Source organism: Amyelois transitella, chromosome Z (genome assembly GCF_032362555.1).
Source record: "Amyelois transitella isolate CPQ chromosome Z, ilAmyTran1.1, whole genome shotgun sequence".
Classification (NCBI taxonomy): Eukaryota; Metazoa; Arthropoda; class Insecta; order Lepidoptera; family Pyralidae; genus Amyelois; species Amyelois transitella.
Genome location: NC_083535.1, coordinates 1,863,234 through 1,889,555, shown reverse-complemented (window position 1 = coordinate 1,889,555; position 26,322 = coordinate 1,863,234). Strand labels below are relative to the sequence as shown.

Sequence of the window (26,322 nt, the reverse complement as noted above, 5' to 3'; positions counted from 1 at the left end):
AAAATGGTACGGATTGACTCGTGAGATACAGAAAGTTCGGTGGCTATCTCTCTCAAAGTTGAATGAGGATTTTCAGTCACTATTTCCTTCACTTTTGCGATGTTAACTTCAGTTGCAGACGTTGATGGCCTACCAGAGCGAGGCAAATCTTCCATCACATCTCGACCGCTTTTGAACGCTTTGTACCACTCATAAGCACGAGTTTTTGATAAAGTCGATTCACCGTAAGCCTTCTGTAACATTTTCAGTGACTCCGAACACGATATTCCATTGGCAATGCAAAATTTAAGACAAACTCTTTGTTCGATGTTTTTATCCATTATGAAATTAGCAATACACACTAGATATGATATAACTAAAAATAGCACTGTATTTAATGTAAACAACAGATGCAACTCAAACTCCGCGCCAAAATGGAAAACAGTTGTGCCAATCTAACAACAACAAAAAAAAACAAAAATTTGAATTTGGAACCATAAATAAATAATCCATTCCCGATACTTTTCTGACTGAATGTATAATTGCCAAGGACTGTTTTCTCCCCTTTTTTGAATAGAGGTATTAATTTGATACATTTCATTAAATTTGGAAAAATACCCTCATCAATACATTCATTAAATATAAAAGCTAGATCAGATGCAATAATATCTATGATTTGACTTATGATACTAACAGACATACCCCAATGGTCTTCAGACTTTTTCAAATTAAGTTGTTTGAACGCCTTTAATATATTATCAGAGTTAACATATTTAAATTTAAAGACAGATTTGATGGGAGTTGTGTTATTATTAAGTAGGGTTTCAGCGCGCAATGGACAAGAGTCAACGTCAGAAGTTAGCTCCACAGGGATTTTTGCAAAGAAATTATCAAAAGCATTTACTATGTCCTGAGTTTTAGAAATACTTTTGTTACCGGATGATATTTGTTTAATACTGTCTCTATCTTTGATTTTGCCAGATTCTTTATTAATAATGTTCCATGTTTCTTTAATTTTATTTGGTGCGTTGTTTATTTTACTACTTATGTGCAAAGACTTGGCTTGCCTGCAAACTTTTTTAAATAATTTTGAATAATTTTTGACATATTCTACAAAACTGGGGTCAAAATTGTATTGTTTCTGGGCATATAAGTCATATAACTTATTCCTACTCTTGTGAATACCTACTGTAGCCCATTCACTGAACTGTAATCTATTACGAATATTGACTTGTTTCTGCTTGAACCTTTTTGAGTATTCAGCAGAAATCATATCAAATAAATTGTTATAATGTTCATTAGGATTATTTCCAGAATATGTTAAAGTATTTAATTGATTTGCAATGTTTATTTTAAATTTTCTTATGTTTTTGGAAGAAAGAGGTCTACACATAATTTTATCATTATTTAAATTGTTTAAGGACTCTTTCTCAAAGGTAACATATTGACCGGTGTGATCCGAGGGCAATTTGTGAATAATTGATTTCCGTATAGAAAGATTATTGCAAAAAAAATTATCCAGACACTTGGCAGATGTAGATGTTATTCGTGTTGGTTCGAAAAAAACATACTCTAAATTATAAGATTTAAACAAATTAATAAATTGTATACTAACGGTTGATTTAACTAAAATGTCAATGTTAAAATCACCACAAATAATTAATTTTTTATTACATTTTGAGGTAACATGTAACACTTGATCCATTATTTTTAAAAATTGTTTAAATTCACTGTTTGGGGGACTGTACACACAAACAATTATATGATGATCTAGCTCGGCACAGGTCACTTCGGCACACCGCTCAACCGAAAGTCTGGTTATGTCTGTTCGCTCTTTACAGCGAAGACCGCATTTGATAAATATCATAGACCCACCTCTAATTGCAGACTTTCTGTTTAAGCAGCTCACAATATTATAATTGTTTAGGCTGAACATCATCTCCCCCTCCATGAGCCAATGCTCAGTCAAACATAAAATGTCCACATTTAATTCTTCTAAAACTAGTTGTACTTCTAATTCTTTGCCGGGAAGACCTTGTATATTTTGATGGATAATTCTTAACCCTCGAGGGTTTCCCGTTGTCTGAGTGTGCAGTTTAAATTAACTGTCAAGTCAACAGAGTTACCATCACACAGAGTTGGCAATTCTGTAGTCAACTTATAAATAATTAATTGACGTCGAAGTGTTTTGATTAAAATGGATAAAGATTTTTAGTTCATATTAAAACATTAAAATAAAAGTTTAATATGTTGCTGCAGGTATCTTAATTTAGTAGAGGACACTGACTGACTGACTAACATCAGTACGCGCAGTACAAACTGATGGGCCTAGTAATTTTAATTTATAATAGTCTAGGGGTGCATGAAAAAAATAATAATTAATAGATCATTTTATGCGGGCTGAGCTGAATTATACACAAGCATATAATACGTTTGTTATATGAACTGAGTGCTCTGACTAAAACTAACACAACAATTGTGATTCTAAACACGTGATCGTAATGGGTCAATTCTTTCTTCCAATATATTTCAAGTGTTGGCATGATAAAGTTAATTTATTTTCTATGAAATTGATGAAGTTAGATGCCACAAGAAATTGGGTAAGCATTCGAGCGTGGGACGACCCAAGATCGCATTGAATTATAACGTGCGGTCCGGGAATTTTTTCACTCTTGAATTCTAATAAGCTTGATCGTTTTTCTACTTGTTGAATAAAAGAAAGAATTAACGCTGTTGATTGTGTATGATGAAACTGGCCAGTAAGAAAGAAATAACCTATCGGTGTATAATACATTTTCGACTTCAGTTTTCCCTTAGGCTATCGACTTAATTATAAATAATTAAGAATAAGGATACCGCTACATCCAATTTCAATCGTCGTTTACTTTTATATAACCTTACAAAACAATTAATAAAATAAAATTATCAAAGGTTTATGCACCAACAAACCAAGAGTAGGACAACGTTTGTGTTTCTTTTTTCCCATTGGTTCAACTAAACATATTTTTACAAAACACAGACCTAGTAATTAATGGGCATCTATCTAAAAGAAAAACTATTTCAGCCAGTGCCATTAAGACAAAATTAAGAAAAGTTAATGTGGTCAACTGCGCAATAATATTTTTTCACATTTTCACTTCTAGTTCTAATACGTATAGGTTTAATATTGGTTAATTAAAATAGTTTCTAAAGTTAGTAGCAGATATAATCAAGAACTAATAAGTCTAGATAAAATTTATCACTAGAAGAGATAAGTTATTTTTGAATATACATACATACATACCATTACGCCTGTTTCCCATTGGGGTAGGCAGAGACTATGGATTTATTCAGTTATTTTTGAAGATAATAATATAAGATATATCCTTTGAAATTTAAATAACATCATCACAATCGTTCTTCTTCGAATGTTTATGAGAATATGTGTGTATTTGTTACTCTTTCACGCAAAAACTACCAAATGAATTTTCTTAAAACACAGCAGTAAATTAGCTAACACACACTGGAATAACATCACAAGTTAATAATTAGAAAAAAAATAGAATTAAATTTTGGGAATAAGGCAGACGGAGTCGCTGTCAACATCTGGTACTCTATATTTCTAGTCTCTATACAATAATAACAGCAACTGATAAACAGTTTGTTACACAATAACTAATTTAACCGGGATTTAACATTGGCTGTTGTCATCTTAAACATTGATTCCAATTAGCGGTGTAACTCGTCTCAATATTAATGAAACACTGGCTTTGGGTATACATGTATAGAATATATACATATGTATATATAAATAAATATTAATAAATAAATTTATACACGGGACAAATTACACAGATTGAGTTAGCCTCGAAGTAAGTTCGAGACTTGTGTTACGAGATACTTACTCAATGATACTATTTTATAATAAATACTTAAATAGATAAACATCCAAGACCGGCCAATCCAAATTAATCCGTCCGTCAATATATATAAGTTAATAAACTTTTTCCGGGACTCTACTTCTCTAATTCTACTCCTTAATTTATTTTATAATGGCACTAATATCCTTAATTTTATAATTACTCTCTCTCTCTCTAATATTCTCTAATTAGCTAGAACATAAACATCATGATGATTATCAACTTGGAACAGCAGAAATAACCGTGTCTCTGCGGGATTATACGAAAAGAGAACAGATGGCGAAATATGTCATCATTAATTCACTTCATTCGATATTTCATCATTAATTCACTTCATTCGTATAAATCATGACAAAAACGGGCTACATTTGTCCATTCAGATAGCGATTCAAATGAAATTTATTGCATAGTATGTTTTTACAGTGAATTTAATGCAATAAAGCCTTCATTGTACCATTGCAATGATGGAATGAACACGACAGAACCTTACATTGTGATTGTTTTTGAAGGCGATTTGAATTTCAATACTTTTATTAAGCCGTACAGTTAGTTAATCATATCCTTTCAGTTTTTTTAAGACTGTTGGCTTTGTCTACCCCGCAAGCAATAAAGACCTGAGTAAATGAATGTAAGTAGTACCTAAGATTTTAAAAAAATATAGTCATCACCATCTCTTTCTCATAGATTTCGTAAAAGGCGACTTTAATAAAAGAATATAAAATTCTTCTAATAGTGTCTAAGTATCAACTGGAGTTTTTAAGTACTTACTTCATATTATTTTTATAATTTTGTATTACCAACTTCGAAATTGCAATCGTGAATGAAATACTAAACACTAAATTGTATAATAATAATTCGACAATAATTTTCTTTGCAAAAAGGTATATCCCGGAGCGGTAGGCAGAGACTAAATCTTTCCCCTTTACCACGGTCTCAGCATAACTGACTGAACAGTCTTAATTTCAGCATTTTATTCATCACAATATAAATTTAAATGGGGTTCATGGAGTCCGGCCATTGTGCTCAATGTTGGCTGTAGCACGCTATGCATTCTACCAGAATTTACATATCGCAATATTGACCGGGCTTTGCTGAGAACCGCCAATGGATTTTGTGCGGTTATTGCACAGAGCAAGGTGCAAAGTGCTCAACTCTGTGTACGCTGTCTGATTTAGAGCAGGCAATGTTTGAGTGCATCGCCTTAATCTCCGAAATCACTGGCCTTTAATGGATTTCTACATACGTCTTTGTCCATTACGAGAGGCAACAGTCTCACAAAATCACGCTGTATGGTATAATACATACATACATTTACGTCACGTCTATATCTTTTTGGCTTGATGATAGAATTAGATTCAAATAGTGACAGGTTGCTAGCTCATCGCCTTAAAGAAGAATCCCAAGTTTATAAGCCTATCCTTTAGTCGCCATTTACGACATCCATGGAAAAGAGAAGGAGTGGTTCAATTATTTTTTTATTGGTGCCGGGAACCACACGGCACTAATAAATTACGATAGGGCTACAAGGGTGGAATTCCTTAATTTGATCAAGATACGTTCGTCTAGGTCTTCCCACTCCGACCTTTCCCTCCACACTCTCCTTGTATATCTGCTTAGTCAACCCGCTTTCATTTATCCTCTCCACATGACCAAACCAGATTAACATACCCTTTTCTATTCCTGTAATTACATCTTCTTTCACATCACAACATTCCCTTATGACGCTGTTCCTTATCCGGTCACTCAATTTCACACCCATCATACGTCTTAACGCTTAATATGTGATCAACTTATACTTTTACAAATAAGCCATAAATTGATTTGGCAAAGTATATATAAATTCAGACCAACAGTCTTGTGCCTTGCCTAAAATCTGCCTTTGGAATTTCGCCGTTATAATCCCTAACCTTCCTTAATATACGACCATGACGAGAATTACTCCTATTTTAAGGTGCGGTCTATGATTACATTCGATATTTTGTTATACAATTAAATTATCTCTACTAATTAGGTAAGATTTAACTATTAATTAACATTGATTAAGTCGTGGTTTTGTGACTTGACAAATCATGTCTATTGTATGTCACATACCGATTTTATCGATATTCGTAATACTGTTACTTAACATGCCATAGGGTAATGAGAAAACGTCTGTTGTCTTTTTTTGGCATACGATTTTAGCTATAGGGAAGTTGAAAGAGGACTTTGATATAGTACTTATGTACATTTTTTCTCGCGCCATCTACATTATTTTTTTAAACCATGTTATGTGAAGACGATACGTAATTATTTGTTTAAAAAATCAATTAAATAAAAGAATCCATTAAAAAAATTTTGTTAAGTATTTATTAACATCTCATATAAATATATTAATCTGAACAATGTATTCTCTCGTCTACATTTCTATTCTAAGTTTGGATAGTTGTGAAGTTGACGTTATTGAAGAAAATGCTCCAGTGCAGTATGTTACCGCTTCTTCTGCACTGATGCCTCGGAAGCGGCAGTAAATTTAGTTTTAAGTTATTTATTCAACGCCAACCAATGATGCGAAACTAAAAAAAAATTACAATTATTAAGCGATATGAAGTATGCCCTAATAATGAATAAAAATTTTGAATTTTGAATTAATTTTTTTTTTTTATAAACTCAAAGAGCACAAAACTTATTCCATTGTGAAAATAAAGTAAACAAAAATGTTAAAAATGTTTTCAACGAACTCCTGTAATTGGTATTTACACGTACAGTCTGGTGTGTAACCCATATGAAAATATCGCGCAGCCAAAAATTTTCGCTGAAAAATGGAATTTTTATTTGAAATTGGAAAAAAGAAGTGATGTAGTAGTTTTTGGATATTTTTTAATCACTTCTGCAAACAACAGGAAAACCTATTATATCCAGCAGTGGGTTTCATAGCCGAGGTTTATATTTTCACACATACATACGTAGGCAGAGACATCTTTCCCCTTGCCACGATCTTTTCCGGCTTCAATAGAAAAATAAAGAACCACTAAAGAGAGTGAATGGTAGTCTTTCAAATCGATGTCGTGTTTGGCGACCAAGGGATAGGCTTATAAACTTGGGATTCCTTTGGCAGACGATGGGCTAGCACTCTGTCGCTATTTGAATCTCAATTCATTCATTTATACCCACAGACTGTTGGCGTTGTCTACCCCGCAAGGGTAATAAACGTTACTATATTATGTATACAATGTAAAAAATAAAGCAACTACATAATCTTTAATAAAATACCTCATAAACATAAATTAACTAGAAAACATTTAGCGCCGGAAAGTTATGTCTATGTCTGTATCACAATAACGATCAAACAATCACTTAGTTAGACAGTTTAATAATCCCCCGTTAATATTACGTTGTTTCTAAAGTGTTTTCTGTTGAGTGGAGTTAGTATAGTTTTTTGTTCGCAATAAATGTGTAGATGGAACTTGCTATTGCCCACGAGTATGTCTGTCATTAAATGTCAAAGTGACCCCCTGTTTGACCCCCTTAGTGGAGTTGGGGAGAAAATTTTGTGGGCCAGTTAAAGTTGGAACCAAGTCAAACATATATGATAAAACCACATTCGTATCAATTTAAGTTTTTCATACTAAAAATCTTTCAGTCAACCTTTGTGTTTAATATAGATTTTGTCTATCATGAATTGAAACTAATAATGGAAGGTTAATTAAGATATATTCATAGCAATAATGCTAGAGGGATTAAAATTGAGAGTCTAAATTTAGTCATAAAACGGCATAACATCTTAAACTGTCAGCAAATCTTATCTGAAATCCAATAAATTGGATTAAAGCCTGAAGCTTTGGGACTTCATAAACTCGATATAATTTGAAAATGTTGAATAGAAATTAATCATTATAATAATATTTTATTATTAGATCCAATAAGACAATTGATGAAATGTTCATAAATATACTAGCTGTCCCGGCAAACGTTGTTTTGCCATCCTACTACTATTATAAAGGCGAAAGTTTGTATGGATGTATGGATGTTTGTTACTCTTTCACGCAAAAACTACTGAACCGATTTCCATGAAATTTGGTATGTAGGTAGCTGAAGACCCAGAATAACACATAGGCTACTTTTTATCCCAGAGTTCCCGCGGGATTGATAGGGTTTCCATGCGGACGAAGTCGCGGGCGGCCTCTAGTATATAATAATTACTAGAGGCCGCCCGCGACTTCGTCCGCATGGAAACCCTATCAATCCCGCGGGAACTCTGGGATCAAAAGTAGCCTATGTGTTATTCTGGGTCTTCAGCTACCTACATACCAAATTTCATGGTAATCGGTTCAGTAGTTTTTGCGTGAAAGAGTAACAAACATCCATACAAACTTTCGCCTTTATAATAGTAGTAGGATAAGTAATTTCTTGTACACTAGATAGATAAAACTCTTTATTGCACCATAAGAGTAAAACATACAAAACAGCATGAAACAGATATAGATGGTACAAAGGCGGACTCTTATCGGTAATGCAATCTCTTCCAGTCAACCTTTTGTTGGAAGGAAACCAAACAGGAAACACTAAGAGAGACTTGCCCGAAATTCTCAAAACCTTTTGGACTATGTATCCAATGCTAAACAACGGTAGATTATTAACCTATTATATTTACTAGGCTCATGGATTTCAAAAATATTTCAAAGCATTCTTGTATACTTGTAAAAAAGATCTATTTTTAAGCATTCTACGAATCTCATCACTAAGCAATTCAGTTATACGTGACCTTTTGGTCTTGAGACTTTTATTTTTGTCTACCCCGTAAGGGATAAAGACGTGATTATGCGTATATTTAGAATCTTGATATTCAGAAACTTTAATAAACCCTGGAGCCCGAAATAAAATAAAGTTTGTTCCTCAAACGTTAAGATTCCCACAAAATTGCTAACTGAATTGGAATTTAAAACAGCAGAATTTTCCTTTACAGAAACAAGAGTTTGTGCATCCAGTCTGGTAGACTTAATATAGATCAAAGCTTATAAAATACGATGCTACTTAAGCAGCATCTCCCACTTCTAGGAATATTTCAGCGCTAGTTTTTATCAAGGCATAATTCTTGTTGTCAGAAGATAGTCTTGTTATTTTCTTTTTAAAATGTATAAAAATGGATGTGAATATAACCAGTTTTATAATAAGACTTGCGCTTGAACGAAATAGAAATCCATAATATTATTATAAATGTGAAAGTGTGTTTGTGTGTATGTCTGTGAATCGGTAAGGTCAAAATGAGGAAGCGGTGAGGGAAAACATCGTAAGGAAACATGTACATTCAGGCAACTGGATGTGTAACCATGTAAGTTACCCCTGCAAAACGTTGTGGAAGTCAGACGTGTGGTGTGACAGGATTCGCTTCATGTAAAAACCTGACTATCCCAATCCAGGATTGGTCAAAGGCGTACCCCGGGCTCCACTCCAGAGGTGTGAGGTTTCAACCGGGACTAAAGCCAGGAGGAAGTGATACTAAGAGGTCCTTCTGGTGTTGGTTCCTTATAAATATATATACGGGACAAATTACACAGATTGAGTTAGCCTCGAAGTAAGTACGAGACTTGTGTAACGAGATACTAACGATACTATATTTTATAATAAATACTTACATAGATAAACATCCAAGATCCAGGGCAATCAGAAAAAGTTCTTTCCTCATCATGCCCTAGCCGGGATTCGAACCCGGGACCTCCGGTATTAGAGACACGCTTACTACCGCTGCGCCACAGAGGCCAAGAATAGTCTATGTGGTCATATGTGGCCATATGTGGTCTAGAATAGAATAGATTTATTTTCAAAATTGGATACAAGTTTTCACTTATTGACGTCAACTTAAGTCTGACTACCACTTCCAAAGCGCAAGTCTAGAGGATCACTAAAGCGGATTTTCCCAAAATTCCCGCGGGAACAGAAGTTACACGCCGCCTTACGCGTGTCTCTTGTGTAATAATATAAGAATATAATATATTATTTGTTGTACAGGTCTAACCAGGATCGATGTAGATCTCAAGAAGCAGAACCTCCATACGCCGACACAATGCAGAGGTAAATCTTCACACATTTTCTTATCATTTCTTAGGTACTTATGTGCCGTGTGGTTCCTGGCACCAATACAAAAAAGAGTAAGAACACTTCATCTCTTTCCCATGGATGTCGCAAAGAAGCGACTAAGGGATAGGCTTAGTTCAAACTTGGGATTCTTTTTTAGGCGATGGGCTAGCATCCTGTCACTATTTGAATCTCAATTCTATCATTAAGCCAAATAGCTGAACGTGGCCGATCAGTCTTGTCAAGACTGTTGGCTCTGTCTTCTCCACAAGGGATATAGACGTGACCATACGTATGTATGTTTCTTAGGTACTCATTTTTGGTTCGCCCTACTATATAGTAATATAGTTGACTAGGCTTGATTTAATGGATGTGAAATTAACTCCTCTAGCCCCCGTAGCGTGGCACGCGCGGCGCCGTTTTTATCGCGCGATAAACAATCGCTGTTTCGCTTTTTATTATAACGTGAAACGGGACGGCGATAGTATTTCGCGCGAGTACAGTAAGGTACGGAGGCAGATAAACAAATTGACGAATTGAATGATTTGACATCTGTCAATTTCGTTCCAGCCCTTTAAGGCGCATTCAACAAGTGGACTGGACCGCTGTAAGGCGGGATGGACACAACCTTTTCACCAAACTTATCCGCACCAGGGACCCCAGAGACACTGAGACTAACCAAGAATTAACTATTCCCGGAAAGCAAAGGCTAGAGGTAAGGCAGAGGACATTTTTATTTTATTTTTTTTATTTTTCTGAATTCAAATCATTCTCTTCAGAATCATTCAGAAAGGAGGGTGCGACCGGAAAGAGGCAAAGATATAATCTTTATTGCTGTTAGTCTATCCCGGGGTCTGCTTTCCTTTTGTACCTTGAAAGGGACGCTAGCCGCAAGGGGGTTAAGTTCTGAGATAGTTTTTTTATAGCTTCTTGACCAATACTAAATATGTGAGATATAACTTAAATTTAATTTAAAGAAATATATAATAACTTAAAACGGTGCCTGTGAATGCCTGATTTGTGGATAAAACATAGAAATGGTTTATTTTGTACTTTATTCTATAGTCTACTTTAGTCTATTAAGTGGCTAGCATATCGCATCTAGCCACGATTTCTTCTGTCGGACATGTTCCACCTGGGTCAAAGTGAGGTATCGTTCCGGATTTAATTAAAAGCACCTTTTGGGTTGCCTACAACTTACATAAAAAAATTAACTTCTCCAAATTTTCCGTCATCAAATGGCAACATCGTTCTCTGAAACTTCTTAATAATCATTCAGACTAAAAGAAATAAAAATAACGTAAGTTCAGTTATTGTATGTGTTTTATATATTTGTTAACACACATTACAAATATATAGAACACATACAATAAATAATTGTCACATTCAGACAATAGCAGACATATTATGAATTTTTTTAAGTGATTTAATTTCGTTTATTTTTTAATTTATTTATTTGAATTAGTTTGTAATGATACTTAATGAAAATACCTATATAGAAAATTAAAAAAAGAAATTAAAGTGAAAATATTAAAACTGATTTCAAAATTAATTGAATTACAATTATAAACAAAGATAACAGAAGAATTACAGAGATGACAAAACCTAATTAAAAACTGGACTGAAATGTTCCACAAACTACCCAGTTCAGAGGTAATTGAAAACTGTTTTATCAAACATAGCGTTTCCAAAATGCTTTGTTAATTCTGTAACTTGCATATTCATTGTTCATCTAGCTGCCGGTGGCTTTGTCTTTTTATTTGCTCGTTTTTACTATGCGTCCCTAACTTTATTAAATGAAAGTATCGTATATTCTTTCTGTGCTGGGTGAACAACACAGTTGCGCATTTTGGTAAAGGAAGATTTTAAGATTAAACCATGGCTACGATCCAAAACTGGAAAAAGTTATCCTAATTAAATAATTACCGAGGAAAAATATAAAATTTACAGCAAAAGTTCAGACGTTTACGTTTATGGCAATGATAACATTTATAAAATTTACAATATATCAAAGAAATTATGAAACCTTCCCTTTATTTTGAATTCCAAACTCAGATTGCGTTAAACCTAAAAAAAGGTACCAGAGAAAAGTAAGTCACACGAAAATGTCCGTCCATCATGCCCATTAGTTCCAGTTGCATCTTCTTAAGGAGGGACCCTGGGCTCGGAGGTACCCTGGGCCCGCCTTTGGTTATAATCCTGGAGTAGTTAGATAGACCAACGTCACCTTTCATGGTCGCACTAAACATTCAATTATCTAAATGTGCTGGTTTCCTCATAAAAGCATCGGTTAGCATTCAAACTAAGATATGAGTACCAAACACTGGTATATAAATTTAAAAAGTGTAAGTCTGCGATGATCAATGCTCACTCGTTCTCACGTTTCAAGTATATACAATTTTAATTATCATTAAAATCCTATATTTCAGTTAGGGTAGCCCTTCATCCTTTGTTTTTCATGTAAGCCGATCAGGGTCCTAAATGAATAGCGGGGTAGACGTAACTAAGCATTTTAATGACTATGTTATCGGCAAAGTTTTGTCAGAACAGCATATACTAATAAACATTTGAACAATAAGTATCAACATAATATAGTAACCATGTACATGAAATGCCGGGCATTTTAAAAAAGGAAGCTCTTTATGTCTTTCCGACTGAGTGACGACTAAGGGAAAAGGCCACTTAGTGCAAGAAATAGACGGTCGAATAAATCTTGGTTAGTCGTCGCGAAAGATAATATGCGCCATTGAACTTAAATAGAGGATGTGTAGAGAAGAAGTAGAGAGTAATGTCGAAAAGCGGATACTGGGGCTCCATGCATAACAAGAGCAGGATGTTGCTGGAAACATACTAAGAAGAGAAGAATGATATGTTCACAGGCATCTTTCTCCCGGCATTTTCAGACCGGGTTGCATCCTCACCACTCTGGAGAGGAGCTCGCGTTATGCCTTTAACCATGGATCCTGGATTGGGTGAGTCAGGTTTGTACACGAAGCGACTCCCATCTGACCTACGCAACCTTTGCAGGGGAACCTATGATAGTCATTTCGTATGATTAATTACCTCAAGCTCCTCAGAAAGATGACAATGACAAAGTGTCGTCCATCCTACTGGGTTTAGTCCCGGTTGGAACCCCCCCTCTCTGGAGGGGAGCCCGGGGCTTGCCTCCTACGACCATGATCCATGATGGGTGAGTCAGGTTTTAACACGAAGTGACTACCGTCTGACTATCGCAACCTTACACGGACTATTACTTACTTACTTCTTAGCGATTACTATCACAAATACTGTATTTTTGTACCTCTATTTTTAGCAACGGGCGCTAATTAAGAGATCGCCTTTTTCACTGCAGAAACAAAGAAATGTTAAATCATTATATCGCAAAGACTTCTCGCAAACAATATGCTTAATTTTACTCTGTTCATAAAAAAAAAACAGAAATACTTCAAACAGACTTTGTGAAGAATGGAGCTCAACAAATGACCGGTGACAAACAGTTTAATAAAGCACATTTTAATTTGTTTCACAATTACTTAGGCTTGTTTGAAATGCTACAATGTAAATAAGACTTTAACACGAGTGCGAAAAATGTATAATTCCGTTTTATTCAAATGAAGAGACTTGACGAATTTGCCTTTTGAATAATTATGTTTCGACTTTTGCATGTGATTGTACAATTGTAACTTCTTTTATATATATACATACATACTATATACAGACGTACTTTATATACTTACTAGCTTTCGACCGCAGTTTGGCCTGCATCAAGCTGAAATAACATTATTCCACTTACATATATACATACGTATGGTCACGTCTATATCCCTTGCGGGGTAGACAGAGCCAACAGTCTTGAAAAGACTGAATGGCCACGTTCAGCTATTTGGCTTAATGATAGAATTGAGATGCAAATAGTGACAGGTTGCTAGCCCATCCCCTAAAAAAGAAGTCCAAGTTTGTAAGCCTATCCCTTAGTCGCCTTTTACGACATCCATGGGAAAGCGATGAGTGGTCCTATTCTTTTTTGTATTGGTGCCGGGAACCACATGGCAGATTATCCAGTTCTTGTGGGAATTATCAAAAAAGCAGCATGTGTCTTACTTCAAAGTCTAAACTAACAAGTATCAAGTTTTATAAAAAATTGTTAAAGGGTTAATAATAACTTTGGCATTTATGATAAATTGGGATAGCTGAACGGGGCCTTTCAGTATTTTAAAGACTGCTGGCTCTGTCTATCCGCCAAAGGTATTTAGACGTGACTATTATATACGTATGGGATTGGAATTCTAATAGTTTTATTTAGTAAAGAAGCGTGATCATATGAATGAATATAGAACTAATGGACATGTACATACACCGCATTCATATAAACTGAATGGGATAGAATAAATAGGTCGACTTATATTGTTATTTTCTGCACGTTTCATTTTACGTGACAGCTTGCAATAGACTAATAAGTTTGTGTCTGAAGTTTTTATATGTATAACCCCAGCATTCATTATTTAATAATTGTATTATAGAAAATCATCGAGATAATCAGACCAGACATAAAAATCTATATAATAAAATAAGATAGGATCACTCAATCTCTTTCCCAAGGATGTCGTAAAAGGCGACTAAGGGATATGCTTAGAAACTTGGGATTCTCTTTTAGGCGATGGGCTAGCAACCTGTCACTAGTTGAATCTCAATTCTATCGTTAAGCCAAATAGCTGAACGTGGCCATTCAGTCTTTTTAAGACTGTTGGCTCTGTCTACCCCGCCAGATAGATAGACGTGACCATATGTATGTATTTATATATTACTATTCACACAGTCAATTACATATCTGTATGTATTAGCCATCCTATCACCGTAACTAGATCATAAAACAATGAGTACATCTGCTGACGTTTGAAAATATATCAAATTAACATTATTCAGAGGTAAAACTTTCAGCCTTTTTAAATCTAGACACAGCAAATGAATACCAGCTGAATTACGCACGTTATAAAGTCGTATTTTGTATAACTTTTATGCCCCGCTCAAACGTTATTTGTAAGAACGTAAGAGCATCGTTCAGATGAGAAGTAGTAATTTAATAAAAACATTAGTTTGACACCGCCACCGTGCCGTTTTGAAACGGGTATAATTTATTCTGAAACTCATTCAATCTTTTGAATTATATATTGCATTGAACATCGTGTGTTAATTGTTTATAAATGAAACTTAATGGAGCATCCACCTGTTGGGATAACAAACACTGTTAATATGTATTTAACCAAGTATATATACTAAATAACTACATGTGTGTTAGACATACATACACACAATCACGTCTATATCCCTTACGGGGTAGACAGAGCACGCAGTCTTGCTATTACAATTTAGATTTATACGCTCAAATGAAAATAAGAAAATCTTTCAAAATAATGTTATAGATTAACGAATAGGTAATTAATAATAAAACAATAATAACACTAAAAATGTATCATGTAAGTGAAAATAAAATTTCAACTAGATTTTGCCCGCAACACCGTTCGCGTTAAACATAAATTCCTGGTTTTGCGATAAAGTGGATTTCAAAGAAAAAAAATGTATACATCTATTACAAGTTTGACAAGAAATAAATCAATTAATTCGTACTAAATTTGAGCGGTTGATCCTTAATATCGTTATAGAGAGAATTCGACATTCACAGTACACGCTAGTTTTCTATATCAAAGAACTAATATGACACACTCATCGTAACATTTTCTTAAAACCACTGATTAACACTATGCTTATTCCCCAGCGATGCCTATCCACAATCGATTTGACCTCCCTCGGGGTGGGCTCCTGCGTTGGCACTGGCATGTACCTGGTGGCTGGAATGGTCGCCCGCAAGTTCGCTGGTCCAGGAGTCGTGATCAGCTTCATGATAGCTGCATTGGCGAGCATTTTTTCTGGTATGTATATTTGTTTAATCACATATTATTATGGTAATTATTGTTTTTTTGTTTTTTTTTTCTTTTAATGTTGGAACCGTATCTTTTGATAGTAATTATTGTTTTTTTGTTTGTCACTATACTCAGTCAAGGCTATAATGACAAGAGCAGCTAGGTGTAAATAGGAACAGGTTTTTAGACCATGTTAAAAGATGTGCCGATGAGATGGTGCCGTGCGGTTCCCGGCACCAATACAAAAAAGAATTGGGCCACTCTATATCTTTTCCGTAGAGGTCGTAAAAGGCGACTAAGGTATAGCCTTATTAATTTGAGATTCTTTCTTTAGGCGATGGGCTAACAACCTGTCACTATTTGAATCTCAATTCTGTCATTAAACCAAATAGCTGAACGTGGCCTATCAGTCTTTCCAAGACTGTCGGCTTTGTCTACCCCGCAAGGAATATAGACGTGACTATATATGTATGTACGTTAAAGTGTTTATTTCTACAACTTTGTCAATAGTAAAGAGACAAAGTAGCCCCACTCCAAAATACCAAAAACGACACGATACATCATACAGTTTTAAAAACAATATAATATTTTACCAGTTTCACCTCTAACACTTCAATGCGAAGTACTCTTCGAAACAAAATACAACCGTCAGCGACTGTCGTGCAAATAGCGGTATTGATTCGAGTACAGTGAAACACGCAAGTGTTATAGTACAGATGAGCACACAAGTGTTGTCAACAGGTGCCTGTTACGCTGAGTTCGGCGTCCGCGTCCCCAACACAACTGGATCAGCATATACATACTCTTACGTGACCGTCGGCGAGTTCGTGGCTTTTGTCATTGGATGGAATATGGTGCTCGAATATCTGGTGAGTGTTTATTGCTTTTGATGTTCGATTAGCTGAGAATACCTCCTTTAGGATTTGTTTTAATGGTCTATATCGAACCCTAGGGGTCTATGAAAACCTGAAAGGGGTCTACGTCAGCGAAAAAAAATTTGGGGGTCCATGTTATGAAAATGACATGATAGTGGATCTCAACATAAACACTAATAGTACCTATTTACTTACATACTATCTTATAATATCAAAACATATACTTTTTTATAAAAGTATCTTTACCTATGAAGTAAAAAAAAATATTATATATGTTTTTAAAATTGTGTAAGTTGTAGGATACAGGAAATCAATATCAGGTAAGTCTATCCAACACAAAAAAAAATAACAGAGAAAGCTGTTGTAATAATCCACATCCACACTAATAATAAAGAGGAAAGATTTGTATGTTTGTGTGGAATAAACTCAAAAACTACTGGTCCGATTTTGATAAAATTTGGCACAGATATAGAATAGACCTTCAAAAGTGACATAGGCATAAATTTGTTTTTACTCTTTGTTTATTTCAAAATATAAAACACAAAAATATGTCCACCCGTGCGAAGCCGGGGCGGGGCGCTAGTCAAATATAAAAATCAGCCAGTATTATCATAATATGTGCTATAACTTAACGCTTTTACGCTTTCCTCTCCAATTTCTCATTTGCCGGTTAAAAATGAAATGTAATTAAAGCTGCTAAACCAACTTAACTCGTTTTACCGGCCAGGATAAATAACATCAGACTACCGTTAACCGGTTTATCCGTACAGGGGAATAGCTCGAAGCCATTACAGTTTTCCATTAAAAACCTGCTCGGAATAATTTGGTTTGCAATATATATATCAACGTATTCAGAATTGGCTTTACAAAATACATCCTGTTTGCTTGATAACTGTAACGGATGTTTAACTAAGCTGTTACAGTGGAGTAGGACTTTAACTATTTTGGTTAAAATCCTATATCCATACACTTTGTAGGATATTAATAAAATTACTTTATTTGTGCACTTATTCGGCGGTTTCCTGTTAATTGCGACTAACCACTGAATTTAATGGCACATTGAAAGCTGAATGACCTTATTTTGCTATTTATTTACATTAAATTTTTTACGTTGAACCGCAGCAACAAACTCATTAAATTGTTAAAACCGCCAAAGTAAAAAAAAAAAATTGATATCTATTAATATTGTTAATATACAAAATTGTGATATTAAAAATAAAAGCTATATTCTCTCTTCAAGAAATCTGAATCTGCCGTGTGATTTCTGGCATTACAGAATAGAACCACTCCATATCATTCACATGGGTGTCGTAAATCTCTACAATCTCTTATAGACTGATGGGCCAGCATCCTGTCACTATTTGAATCTCAATTCCATCACAAAACCAGACCTGAACGTCGTCTTACAGTCTTTTCAAGGCTCTGTCTACCCCGCAAGGGATACAGCCGTGACTATATGCATGTATGTAGAAATCTAAATAACAAACAGTCTAGCTTAAATACAAATACTTTATTTGCTATAAATGCGGTACAATTATAGGTGTTACAAAACATATACATGTCGCGCATTTAACCAGTCATGGCATGCAAAAATACAGAAAATTTATATTAAATGAAAATTAAAATTGAAATGAAAATTAAAATAATGTCATATTAAATGTTCTTGTCAAATTTTACTTTTTATCGAAATATGCGTCAACAGTATAAAACGATTTTTCGATAAGCCACAGTTTTAATTTAGTTTTAAAGGCATTCAGAGATAGCGACTTTATATCCTCAAATCAAGTTAGCAAATCGTCTAGTTGCACGCACGTACTAATACAACAACAGCATGTTGACTTGCATTTTATCCCGTTGTCAGTATTAAACTCGTGCAACTTTGCGGCAAAACTTCTGCTTGTATGGTCGCCTCCCGCCAGTTGACTTCCAAGTATTGCTTTATATGAGTATAGACAGACAAACATATGATGTACATACATACATATAATCACGTCTATATCCCTTGCGGGGACAGAACCTATTGTAAAGATAGGCCACGTTCAGCTATTCAGCTTTAAGATAGGATTGACATTCAAATAGTGACAGGTTGCTAGCCCGTCGCCTAAAAGAAGAATACCAAGTTTATAAGCCTACCCCTTAGTCGCCTTTTACTACATCCATGGGAAAGAGATGGAGTGGTCCTATTCTTTTTATTCGTGCCGGGAACCACACGGCAAACATATGATGTTGTTATACCAATAGTAACAAGACTGGGTCACATTTTGTTGTACGGCTTGATGGAATTGTGACACGACATGTCTCTGAGTGTGAATCTCTTGAATTGTATATGATTTCTTTTGTTTGTTAAGCTTACGGAGGTGACATAGTCACCGCGTGACTAAACCCCATTTTTAATACATACATACATACATATGGTCACGTCTATATCCCTTGAGGGGTAGACAGAGCCAACAGTCTCGAAAAGACTGATCGGCCACATTCAGCTATTTGGCTATCCATTTTTAATATTACTGAATTTAAAAAAAGTTACTTACACATCGCCCATAGCGAATGCAAGCCTAGTCTTCGCGTAAAAAGACCCTTCTTCATCCTCCTGGCTTTTAGTCCCGGTTGCATCCTCACCACTCTGGAGAGGAGTCCAGGGTATGCCTTTGACCATGAACCTTGGATTGGGAAAGTTAGGTTTTTACAAGAAGCGACTCACCACCACCTTACCGATTCGACCAACGAAGATGTAGATTCGCCCTATCCTGGATTTTGGTCAAAGACACACCTATCTCCTCTCCAGAGATAAGAAGTTAGTCCATCACTTAAAATAATCTCAAGTATGCAACTGTGCCGTGTGGTTCCCGGCACCATTACAAAAAAGAATAGGATCACTCCATCTCTTTTCCATGGATGTCGTAAAAGCCACCCACCCTATGCTCGATTATGGTCAAAGGCACACCTTGGGCTCCTCTCCAGAGATAAGAAGTTAGTCCATCGCTTAAAATAATCTCAAGTATGCAACTTTTGGTCGTCAAAAGTCTAACTTGAGTCTCTTCGGTCGACGAATGATCTGATGACGGAAAGCTTTAAAAAGAAATCCAATATATATATATATGTGTGTGTACAATTAAGAGTCTGTAGAAGTATATAATATATATGCCAGTTTCATTCACCACTAGGACTCCCAAATGTACATAGTACATATTTAATTATCATAATTAAATTTTACAGTATTCATATCTTTTTTGAATGGATATTCTGATTGTTTCTGTTAATAACAATTTCAATAATGAATACCGGCTTTAGCCGTGGGCATTCACGGAAATTTCTACATAGTAAATATTCGTGTATTATTGTGTAGCAAATTCACCGGAATAATTTCAGGTGCATTTTTGTTAAAGAATTTAATAAATATATATTAAATAAAAAGTTATTTTCGCATGTAGAATTTCGATATATCAATTTACATTTCGAGTAATGAATAACCCTCTTTTTCACTGAGTTTTTTACATTGACTGTCTGCATAATGAGTAGCGAAAAATAAAAAAAAATGTTCGTTTATTTATTTATCAGGTTGATGACTTCATGATACTTATTGGATTTTTATTCAAACAGCGATATGAAGTTTTGGTTTAATTAAAAAACGGTGGGTTTATTTAACTATGTACACATTTCCCGATCAAAGAAAATTTATTTTAAACGTTTATAGAGGATTACATATAAAGGGCGCCTTGGATGCGGCAGTAAACTTAGTTTTAAGTTATTTATTTGACGTCAACCAATGTTGGGAAACCAAAAGATATGACAATTATTAAGTGATATGAAGTGTACCATAAAAATGAATAAAAATTTTGAATTAGAATTTGAAATGAAAGCAATGTTTAGTTTAGATTCAAGTTAGAAGGAGAAGGCCAAGTCGAAGATACTTTGATCAAATTGGAGACGTTCTTGTAAAGGTTCTGATAATTTTGGCGGAGTGAAAGAATGTAGGGGTCGTGGTAAGTGACAGACACATTTAGTTATCTGGTTTTGTTTTTTGCAACTTCGGAAAATGTGGTGATATACCTTGCGGAGTAGACAGAGCCAACAGTATCGAAAAGATTGAAAGGCTACGTTTAGCTTTATGATGGTATTGAGATTCGAATAGTGAATGGTTGCTAGCCTATCGACTACAAGATGAATTCCAAGTTTGGTAAACTTTTCCTTAGTCACCTTTTACGATATCCGTGGGAAAGAAATGGAGGTTATACCTTTAAAGTGCCCAAGAATATTTTTTAATAGGTATTACATTTAAGTTCAAATTCTTCCAATCTACGAATATGTAACTGGTTTTATTTCAATTTTGTTAGAAATGGAACGCAATCTAATTAGTTTAGGGTTTTTGTCACTTGCTAAGGTGGCAGCACTCTCTTCCGTTTTACGATCACTTGTACTGCGTGTGTATAAAATTGCTCTCTTATTAAAACTAATAATTACGCTATAAACGCTCTTTTCATTTGCAAAATCCTACAAATTTCATTTTAAATTCTCAAAATTTTATGAAAGTTCGCTGAAAATGAAATTATTATATATTAATTCTATCAAAATTCCCATTTCCACGATCGACTGGCCCCGCATTCTATTGAACTACATTTCAAAATGAAGTCTTTATTAACGAACGAAAATACTTTTTAATATTATCTTTCAGTTCTTTCAATTTTTCCGTTTCTGAAACCTCAAAGTTTTATAAAAATTCACAGAAAATGCATCGGAGACAGCTCTTTGTGTAGAACCGACCGATGAATCAAACAATTTTCTTCTTTGAACAGCTTGGAAGGGAAGCCTTGCTATTTCAAGTGAATGCACCCACGTATAAAATAACCTAGAGGTATTTATTGCAGCATTCAGCAAGTAAAATTGTATGTTTTCAGTTAAAAGTACTGTGAAATGTCGTTTCCGACGAAAAAGGGATGTTATATATAGAAATTTTAACATCGAACGGTTTATGTGTGTTTTTGAAATAACTAGCCTTTGCCTGGAGTTAAGTCTCATTTGATAATTTACACAGAAGCTGTTTAAAGTTTGTTTGGTCTTTTAAAGTTCCTATAAAGTAATATAGGAACTAAATAAATAATTATGTTAAAAAAACTGAGTATCAATATATAAGGCGCATTAACATTACTGAGATTAGCGCGTTCAGACAAACAGACAAACTCTTCAGCTTTATAATATTAGTATAGATATTAACGTTGGGTTACCATCTCGGGACACATGTCTTAAACTCACTTCGATGCTAACTCAATCTGTGTTGTATATTAAAATAAACACCACTGCCACCTTACTATGCGGACATTTTACAATAGGTGCATAAATAAATACTTATGGTCACGTATATATCCCTTGCGGGGTAGACAGAGCCAACAGTCTTGAAAAGACTGAATTGCGACGTTCAGCTTTTTTGCTTAATGATAGAATTGAGATTCAAATAGGGACTTGTAGTAACAATAGTTACAAAAAGTTGTACAAATAGGTTGTTAGCCCATCGCCTAAAAAAGAATCTCAAGTTTGTAAGCCTATCCCTTAGTCGCCTTTTACGACATCCATGGGAAAGAGATGGAGTGGTCCTATTCTTTTTTGTATTGGTGCCGGGAACCACACGGCACAAAATTAAAATGAGTAATTGCAAACAATTAATTCAAGTCGCCTTCCCTTGCTCTGTGTTTACATAGTACATAATATGTACCTATGTACACAACTGTTGCCGAAATTGCCATAGACATATTGAGATTTCTCAGTAAATAGGTTTCCAATGGATTGTATAGGCAGGTACCAAACGGAAATTGCCACGCAAAACGACAAACTAGCGAATTGTAATCTAGTTGATATTTAGCGTTCTTGCATAAAACGCTGCCTCTTTCCCTGATCGGTAGGCAGAGACATTATTCTACTTGCAACAATCCTCCACATTAATTTAATTTTTACATCTTAGTAATCCATCTAGATTAAAATTTTGATTTAAAGAATATTAACAGAAAGGCTTTTAATGTATTTCTGCAAAAAATTTTGAGAGATAAAAAATGTTGAATCCTGAATTACCGCAACCCAGTTCTCTACTTTAAAATTTTGTACATTTTTTGTATGAACAAGTGTGGCTATTTCTTCATTAGGAACATTGTTGTCCAGAATATTATATATAATATAATACGAGTATATTATCATACCCTTGGTGTTTGGATTTACAAAACAAATTACAAAGTTACAAATTCAGTCACCTCAATCATCGGTTGACATTCAAACTAATGTAGGTTAGTTTAAAAATGTCAAAAGCTTTTTCATGCACTATGCACACTATCCCGAAAAATATCGAACAGCATCAATCCACCAACTAGTATATCTAAGTATTATTAAAACAATCAATTTAGAAAATAATACTTAGACAACACTATGTTCGTATTACTACTATATTAGAATTATATGTAGTCCTAAGAGAGTCATTATTCTATCAAAAACTAATTTGGAAGCCCAAATTGAAAATGAAATACATTTGTATTCCATGTAAAAATGACAAGTACGCAAAATGTAGTCATTTTGCGTACTTGTCATTTTGCGAACATGTCATTCGGCGCATATTGCATCTCGAGTATATACTCGTACGTATAGCCTTGATATTTGCCTGTATATTCGAGCTAATTCAACTACAGACCTCAATTGATGTGAAGGGCTTCCGTCAAACCGTCAATCTCAATCATCAATTCCGAATGTTACAAATCGGTACGTCATTTCATCGATAATGTAGTTAGCATTCTAGTACAACATAACAATTAGATGCAAATCTTCATTTGTTAATATATCATTAATTCATAAATTTGTCAGTAAAAATTTGCCAAATCCCTTTCCGAAGATCCAAATAAGGAATAGGTGGTCAAACGGTTGATTTAAACATGACTTGCCCAATCCATTATCGTGGTCACAGACTAACCTAAAGTACTCTTCTAAAGAAGTTAGAACGCAATGCCAGAATAGTAATATTCTCTTTTTGCCACAGATCGGAACGAGTGCATGCGCCCGCGCACTCAGCGCCTGCTTCGATTCTTTGTGTGAAGGCGCCATCGCACGACAATTGGCTAAGAAAATCGGCACTCTGTATGGTAAGTCATTTGTTTTATTCAACTTGTTTGTTATTTCTGTTTGGTTTCCTTACACCCAAAGGTTGACTGGAAGAGATTGCATTAGCGATAAGTCCGCCTTTGTACCATCTCAATCTGTTTTGTGCTGTTTTTTATGTTTTACACTTATGGTGCATAAAATGTTTGTTTCTTAAACAGGGTAGACAGAGTCAATACTTTTAAAATAACGGAAAAACAATGTTCAGATCACTTATCGATTTTCCAAACGTAGGTAGACAAAGTCAACGTGGAGTCAACAAACTCCAAAAGACTGAAACTCTTTGGCTAAATAGATAGATAGATATAATAATGAAATTTAGATTAAAACTTACACATTTGCTAGATCAACGTCTAAAAGATACGTACGCTTAGTCGACTTTCACAATCACAATATTTTTCTTCTTCTGTAATATGTTACTGACTTTAAGTAAATGTCTGTGACACCGGAGGTCCCGGGTTCGAATCTCGGCCAAAGCATGATGAGAAATGATTTTTTTCTGATTGGCCTGGGTCTTGGATGTTTATCTATACAAGTATTTTTATAAAATAAAGTATCGTTGAGTTAGTATCTCGTAACACAAGTCTCTAACTTACTTCGAGGCTAACTCAATCTGTGTAATTTGTCCCGTAATTATATTTATTTATTTATTTATATTTAAGAACTTATATATATATTAATTTATTTCACAATACTTCGGCACGTGTTCGTAGAATTGATCAAATCACCGTAAGTTCAGTTTGATACATTCGAACAGCCATATCCAAACAAGTAAAATGCCAAGGGAAACAGCTTCGACTCCTGTCCAAACTTGTTTAAATGTTATCGTAACATGTATAATATGAAAACTTTGATATCGCGTTTCAGTATTCAGTGATGTTACTTGTCGGCGTTGAATTTGATATTATTAACACTCGTAACAGCTCACAAACTTGAGATTCTTTTTTAGGCGATGCTAGCAACCTGTTACTATTCGAATCTCAATTCTATCACTAAGCCAAGTAGCTGAACGTGGCCTTCAATCTATTCAAATTCTCAGTGGCTCACAAAATGTAATCCTTGAAGTTTTTCACACAAACTTTTAACAATTTATCATTGCATACTTTTAAAGTTAAAGGTAGGTACATGTTCCAACTCTTATCTATGAAATTTTTGAGTTTTTATGGATTGTTACTCTTATAAAAAAGGCATAATATGGAAGCTGTCAATTATAAAATAACTACCATTAAAATTAAATCTTAACTATAAGGATTTCTTTATCCGTTAGAAAGACATCTAAAACTATGATTAATAAATCTGATTTGAATATCCAAACATTTATGGGTATTATACAAAGTTTATTATAAACTTTGATTCCGTATGGTTACCAGTACTTTAGAATAGGACCACTCCATCTTTTCCCCAGGAATGTCATTTAAGGCGACTAAGGAATAGGCTAATAAACTTGGGATTCTTTTTGTAGGCGACGGGCTAGCAACCTGTCACTATTTGAATCTCAATTCCATTATGCCATACAACGTGGGATTTCAGTCATTTCTAGACTATTGGCTCTGTCTACCCAGCTCGGGATATAAACGTGATTATGTGACGTGACTATTTCGTCGTTTTAAGTATTTCTTTCTCAAATTAACCAACGTAACTTTAACTGTAGCAGGTCTAAAGATAGTATTTCTTTTTAATATCTCTATAATGTTATTACGACTTGAACAAATCGCGTCGCAGCAAGTTTGAGTGTCCCCCTCTCAGCATTTGTCATGGTATATACCACAACGCTGGTCTTCCGTGGGCACCAACATGGAAAATAAAATAATAAAATAAAATAAATTAAAATATGGCTGCTCTAACGGTACAATATTGCTCGTTCGTTTTACAATAAAAAAAATGTATGTATTATTACACCTTTAACCTCATTATTAATAACCAACTAATAGTTACTTCTTCTTCTTAAATATAAGAGCAAACTCTTATCGGTGGAATTAAGTGGAGCTTCATTCATTCATCTCTTTTCTCTGTTAATTTTTGTATTTGTTTGTTTAAAAACTAAGTTAAACGTTAAACAATACTAGTTGGAATATGGTTCTGAATGCTGGTTATGCCTAGAGCAAAACCGACTAATATCAAAACATTTCTGCTGATATTAAGTGATGATGATTGAAGAGTGACTGGCAGCAGTTAACTGGCATTGCATGCTGAAACGGCATGTACGTTACTCGGGAATCTCAGTGAAGCTGTAACAGGTATATTCTGGAAATTTCATTTCAAATGTAGGTACGATGAACATCTGAAATTGCAGTTCCTGATTAGATTTGAAATTCTAACTGATTTAATGAAAGATTGGTTTTGCTTACCTCTCTCTAAGCACGAAAATTATAGATACGAACAAATTTTCTTGTTCTCAGTTTGAACTCTTAATTCCAAAATACAAATTATCTTATTCGACAAACAGATATTATAATTGATTCGACTACT

At 34.6% G+C, this 26,322-nt stretch overlaps 1 protein-coding gene across 1 annotated transcript in view; it reads left to right on the top strand.

Annotated features, from left to right (window-relative positions):
* The first annotated feature begins 9,118 nt into the window (after positions 1-9,118).
* LOC106130489 (probable cationic amino acid transporter) overlaps positions 9,119-26,322 on the top strand; it is a 79,469-nt gene continuing 62,265 nt past the window's right edge. The window contains exons 1-6 of the mRNA XM_060953731.1: positions 9,119-9,129; positions 9,864-9,926; positions 10,500-10,644; positions 15,703-15,856; positions 16,589-16,716; positions 23,735-23,837. Of these exons, the coding sequence (XP_060809714.1) occupies positions 9,119-9,129; positions 9,864-9,926; positions 10,500-10,644; positions 15,703-15,856; positions 16,589-16,716; positions 23,735-23,837 (604 nt within the window). The remainder of the gene's footprint in view (positions 9,130-9,863; positions 9,927-10,499; positions 10,645-15,702; positions 15,857-16,588; positions 16,717-23,734; positions 23,838-26,322) is intronic.